This window comes from Geotrypetes seraphini, chromosome 4, assembly GCF_902459505.1.
Source record: "Geotrypetes seraphini chromosome 4, aGeoSer1.1, whole genome shotgun sequence".
Taxonomy (NCBI): Eukaryota; Metazoa; Chordata; class Amphibia; order Gymnophiona; family Dermophiidae; genus Geotrypetes; species Geotrypetes seraphini.
The window spans coordinates 236,567,450-236,573,449 of NC_047087.1; the positions used below are offsets into that span (position 1 = coordinate 236,567,450).

At 41.2% G+C, this 6,000-nt stretch overlaps 1 protein-coding gene across 11 annotated transcripts in view; it reads left to right on the plus strand.

Annotated features, from left to right (window-relative positions):
* Window positions 1–5,570, plus strand: part of FRMPD2 (FERM and PDZ domain containing 2) — a 204,348-nt gene extending 198,778 nt beyond the window's left edge. For all 11 annotated transcript variants that reach the window (XM_033942808.1, XM_033942809.1, XM_033942810.1 and 8 more), the window contains one exon: window positions 4,895–5,570. In XM_033942808.1, coding sequence (XP_033798699.1) covers window positions 4,895–4,975 — 81 coding nt within the window. In that variant the 3' untranslated portion in view covers window positions 4,976–5,570. The remainder of the gene's footprint in view (window positions 1–4,894) is intronic.
* Window positions 5,571–6,000: the final 430 nt, after the last annotated feature.

A 6,000-nucleotide genomic window follows, 5' to 3' on the forward strand; every position in this document is an offset into this window, starting at 1 on the left:
TGTTTAATGTACAGCACTGCATACATCTTGCAGCACTATTGAAATTATAAGTAGTAGTAGAACCCATGTTGCTAATAGGCCCACAGGGATTTTTCTCACTCAGCTGGGCTAAGCTATGGAGCTCCCCTTTGAAAATCTTGAGGTAGTTGATGCTGTGGTAATTTTGCTAATGTGCATTCTTTGCTACTGCAATGTATATGCATTAAACAGCATGCACATGATTTTAGAATGAAATTCCCCTGCATCTACGGTATATCAGTCAGCTGTGACTCATTCCCTGGCCCCTCCCCTATTCCATAGGAAGGTGGCAGGTTTCAGAGGATCATTGTTCATGGATAAACTCCTGTATCCTTGTAGAAAATTCTTTTAAAATTGCTCCCCTTCTATAAAAGATGCCTAAAGTTATGTGCCTAGATCGCCACACCTAGTCAATTTAGGTGCTTAATTTAATTATTTAAAAAGCTTAATCAGTGCCAATAACAAGTAATTAGCATCTCATAATTGGTTTAAATTAAAAGATGTGCATGGGGCAGATCATGAGAGTGTTTTATACGGAAGCGCCTGTTTTGGAATTAGGCGTCAGTAGGTTCAGACACCTACCAGTATCAAAGTCCACTTTAGGCGCTGCTAGGTGCATTTCTATAAACAGCACCTAACTTAAGATTGACATGCACAGAGGAAGTGACATCACGCACCAAGAAGACAGCTTAAAGATGGAGCTCCTTCACAGGGCAGCTAAAGCTAACTCAGTCCTTGCACTTTTTATATCTTTCCTCACCTAGTCAAGTGAGAAGTGATGGGATGTCGACTCAAAATAAACTTGAAAAATATAAGTTTGTGGTGGAGAATGGAGACCGATTGAAGGGGGACCCACTGGCAGGATCTGGAGATCAGGGGAAAAAATGGTGATGGAGCATGCTGCTTCTGAAAATGAGGATATAGGCATGCCTATACCCTCTAACCAGGATATTACGAAACAAGAAATTTTACACTTGTTTCAGGAACTGAAGCAAGACATTTCTGGAATGCGTCATGATGTCCAGACTAGTTTTGCTGAAATGAGAGCAGAGCTGGGAGAGCTTCATACTTGGATGGAGCAGGGAGTCAAGGCAGACTTGAGCCAAGGGTCAACAGTGATCAAAGCGATGTGGGACCATATCGAGAATTTCAAAGCTGTCCCAGAGGTGTTTCTTTATAAGGATTGTGGATCTGTGATTAAGGAGATCTGTGTGGACTTATTGAAGGAAGACCGTGAATATGACCACTATGATTTCACTATCCTGCTGGCGCATCAGGGACTTGGTCAGCAACATGAGAGGTCCATAGAGATGTAGTGGGTAAGGGGGTAATTATATAAGAAGCTGTCTGGATGCTTTCAAATGGCAGTATGCAAGTCATGTATGTTCCCATATGTTGACATACATGGAAATGATCATTTTGCAGCTACATGGTGTTCTGTAAGTAGCACCAATATTTATTGATACATACTTTGCAGGTGGGTGTTCACATGGCTGGAGTTTGGGTATGGCATGAGCAGGATGCACATTTATCTGAGTGCATTGTAAAATACTATTTTGTGCAAATGTTTTTAAGCAAATAAGATGTGAGCATTTACACTAGCTCTTTGGCTATAGACTAGCCTAATGGTTTGGTCGCTGGCCTGATTTAATTTCTGGTGCGGCTCCCTCTGAAAAGATTGTGGAACAGAAGATCAGATGTACCAATTCATAGTTTAATAAGCGTCCAAATAACTTATAAACAATCATCTTAAAAATAATCAACAAAGAGTATATATAGTCATAAGTGATCCACAAGATAAAAACCAAATAATGCATAAAATACAAATGACCCAACACAGATCACAAAATAAAAATGCCTTTTTCAGGGGTCTTATGGGGGTCTTTGACTGTCTTAAATATGAAAACATAAAAGTCTCAAAAAATCCAAGTAGTTAAGAGGCTACAAACAAACTGCACAGCATATAAGCTTCCAATGTAGGCTGGTGACATGTGGTTTTTATCTTGTGGGTCACTTGGGTCTGATTCTGTATAGGACGCCCGATCTCAGCTTTTCAGAATTGCACACAAGTGTCCTATATAGAATTGTGTTGGTCCTAACAGACAGATGCCTAACCCTGCCTAACCATCCTGATTCTTTAACCAGCGTCCCTGTCATAGACGCCGTTTAGAGAATCCCATTCCTGCTGAGCTAATCACAGAAAGGGAATCTCCCTGCTGCAATCAGCTGAGTGGCAGAGAACCCCTGAACCCCACCGCAAGTTGGCCGGAAGGAGGGATGCCCACTCCCTCCCGCCGCCACCCCAAAACCTTCCACACACCTTCCACGGCAGGTGGTATGCCCAATCCCCCCTGTCACAAACCGCAAAACAATCCCTGGGGAGGGGCTTAAGGCCTTGATTGGCCAGATCTCTAAAGCATCACTCAAGCCAAGGATATTGGGGTTGCCAGCAGGAGGGAGCCACACACACATACATACAACATTGCCAGCAGGAGGAATGCCCACTCCATCCTGCTGGCACCCTCCAACATCCATGGCAGGAGGGATGCCTTACAGATCTAGCCAATCAAAGCCTCATCCCAAAATGCACCAGGAAGGGGAAGACCTACCATTCTGAAGAGGCAGGCCTGCCGTCCAGAGGGAATAGGCATCCCTCTGGCCGGCCTTCCTGTTAAAGGTCCGGGGGTCTGGGTCGGCTTTGGGTAATGGGGGTTTGGGGAGGGGGTGCTGGCAGGAGGGAGTGGGTATCTTTCCTGCCGGAGATTATTTTGTGGTTTGCAGCATGAGGAATTGGGTATCCCTCCTGCCATGGACAGTGGGGGAGGGGGGCCAAGACATCCTCCTGCCAGCTGATTTGCTTAGGGCTTGGGGGTTCCCTGCCATGGCTGCTCAGCTGATCACTGCAGGGAGATTTCCTTGACATGATCAGTTTAGTGGCTGTGCCTTTTTGAAATGTAGGCCAGCATTTTGCCTAGGGCTGATTAAATTCACCTAAGGCCACTTCTGGGTGAAATCACGCCCACGCCCAGCCTTGGGCGAGCTTAAGTGTCCTTAGGTACTTCCCTGCACCCGTGACAGACACCTACAGTGTAGACTCCTGCCACCTACAATTGGGACACTGTTTATAGAATATGACCCTTTGTGGATTGTTTTTAGATTATTGTTTTTAAGTTATTTGGACGCTTATTAAACGACAAACTGGTACATCTGATCTTCTGTTCCACAATCTTTTTTGTCGTTTTGCTGCTTCATTTCCTTTGTGGTACCTTTTGGTGCTATTTGGATTTTGTTGTTTTATGTTGTGGTTCCCTCTAAATCAGTCCACATAATATTACCCTCCATTTGTCAGACCTCTGAAGGGGCTCCTCTCAGTGATGAGTAGCCGCTACAATTGTGAGCACAGAGACGCAGCTGGACACATCGTTCCCCCTCTCTCCCAGGTCATCATTTGCAATCTCCTTTCCCCAGGCATTTGCTATTACTGTGTTAACCATAGCTGTTGTCACTGTCGCATGCCATTGTATAACCACATATTTCAGTTTAATGGAGCTGCAGACCATGGAACAATGACAAGAAAACTATTTAGTTTGTGTCCAGAACATTTGTTTACTCTGTTTTCTTTCCCATTGTCTCCTTCTTCTTCTGGATCTGGGGATTTTCATCTTATTTATTTTCCTTCTTCTACTGGGGTTAAATACAAAAAATATTACAGGTATCTTTTTCTTATCAAGCAGTCCATACCTGATGCTCTCTGCCTACTGAATTTAGGATTATTACTATGACGAACATACTTAACGTATGACTGATTATTCTTTACTGTTGGATTTTATATGTAATCTTCTGTGTAACTATGTTTATTGCACAAACAGTTCTATATGATGGCTATTAATCCTTTGCAGTTCTGTATACATATGTGCATGGGCACACAGTACATGTATTTTTTATTCACTGTTATTATAAAACTAATAAAAATATTAAACTTGAAATTTAGGATTATGGATGGAGCCAGGAGGTACAGGGCTGGCTGGGAGCATATCCGAAAATCTCCCTCTCAAAAATCAGGCTTCCCTGGCAGCACTGTGCTCTATGAAAAAAAGTAGGAACCTACTTTTCCTTTTAGCAGTGTTTCCCAAACCTGTCCTGGGGGAATCTCATCCAGTCAGGTTTTCAGGATATACACAATGAATATTCATGAGATTGATTTGCATAACCTTGTTATACAAATCTATCTCTTGCACATTCATTGTGGGCGTCCTGAAAACCTGACTGGATGAGATCCTCCCAGGGGAGGTTCAGGAACAGAATAGACTCCAAATACACTTCTCCCTCCGTATTTGCTGTGATAGGGGATTAACAGAACCGCAAATACAGAAAAACAATAAATAACTTTCATATGTTATTCGCTGTTTTCTATTAAAAACTATCGTTAATATAGTGAAACCGTGAATAACATGGTGGGAGACCTGGTCTGTTCCTGAAGGAGAGGCAAAACACAATGAAGAAAGTGCTGGGAATCGGCGATTTTCTCTGTAAACGCTTGGAATCAGCTATTTCTCTATACAAGCTGATGTAAATTGGGGGGAGGAGCCAGCAAGCTAAAAACCGTGAATAATCGAAACCGCAAATGCTAAAACCGCGAATACGGAGGGAGAAGTGTAGGTGCGTTCATGGCTTTAACAATAGGTACCCCTGTATACAGTATAATTACTCTGTAAGTACATTGTACAATATGTACAAAGCCCCCGTGCTTGCAACCAATGATTGTTCTCCTCTGAAATTATGTCCAGAAGCAAGTATTTTAAGATGCAGTGCTAGGAACAGAGTTCGTTTAATATTAAAATAATTTCATGATTGAATATCTTTTTTTTTTATGCAGGATCAGTTTGAATTTTGCTACAAAGCAATGCTTGAAGTTCTTCAAAACATTGCAGCAAGGGACGCTAATCATTGGCAATAAAAGAAACCCGTCACACGGGAGATCATGCCGTTAAATAGTTGGAAGTGATTAGTGTGGTGTATGCTGGACATTATGACGCTGTCCTCAGAAGTTTCGCAAAACAGCAACGTGCCATCTGGTTAGAAAATTCAGCACTGACAAATGCCTAAATCTGGCAGATAATGTAAATCTTGAAAAATCAGTATTTACCTTAAAAAAAAAAAATTATAAGAAAAAGACATCTTGGAAGTACAAGATCTATGATCACAGGAGCCTGAGAGTAAAAATAATTAGGGATGCACATTCATTAATGCACATTGTTAGCGTATCTTTAAAAAAATGTAATGCTGCACATTAACTTATGAATTAATGCTATTAACAAGCATTAAAAATGTTTTAGCATGCATTTAATTTATATCTATATAAATATATATCAGTGGGACCGAAAAGGTGCTGAAATGGTACTAGCAGGTGTCCATTATTGCTCATTACCATTATACATGCCAAGCAACCGAATGGGAAGATATTTTGTATTACTAAATCAGATGATAACTTACAGCTGGAATTCATTCAAATCTGGTTTTAATAAACCTTTGTACAGCCATTTACTATGCCAGTCACTGTTTTTATTAATTCATAAATAATGCTTCTTTATGAAACAATACTTCCCCAGAATGCCAAAGAAAATTTAAGATACATATAGGATTATAGGAAATGTAATGTAAACATACATGGAAAACCCAGAACTTAATATTTCAAATTATCTGGTTACTGCAGATACATCAATCTCCACTGTAAAAAGTTTGTTAGCACCAGCATCAGGATCACAGGTCTGTAGTTTCCTTGATCACCCCTGGAGCCCTTTTTAAAACCAGTCCTCAGGTATCATGGTTTTGAATGATAATGACAATGACAGATTACTAGTAACAGGTCATCAATTTAATCTTGAGCTATTTCAGGATTCTGGAGGGAATGCCATCTGGTCCCAGTGATTTGTTGCTCTTGAGTTTTTCAAATTTATGTTGGTTTCTACCATGGGCTGCAAG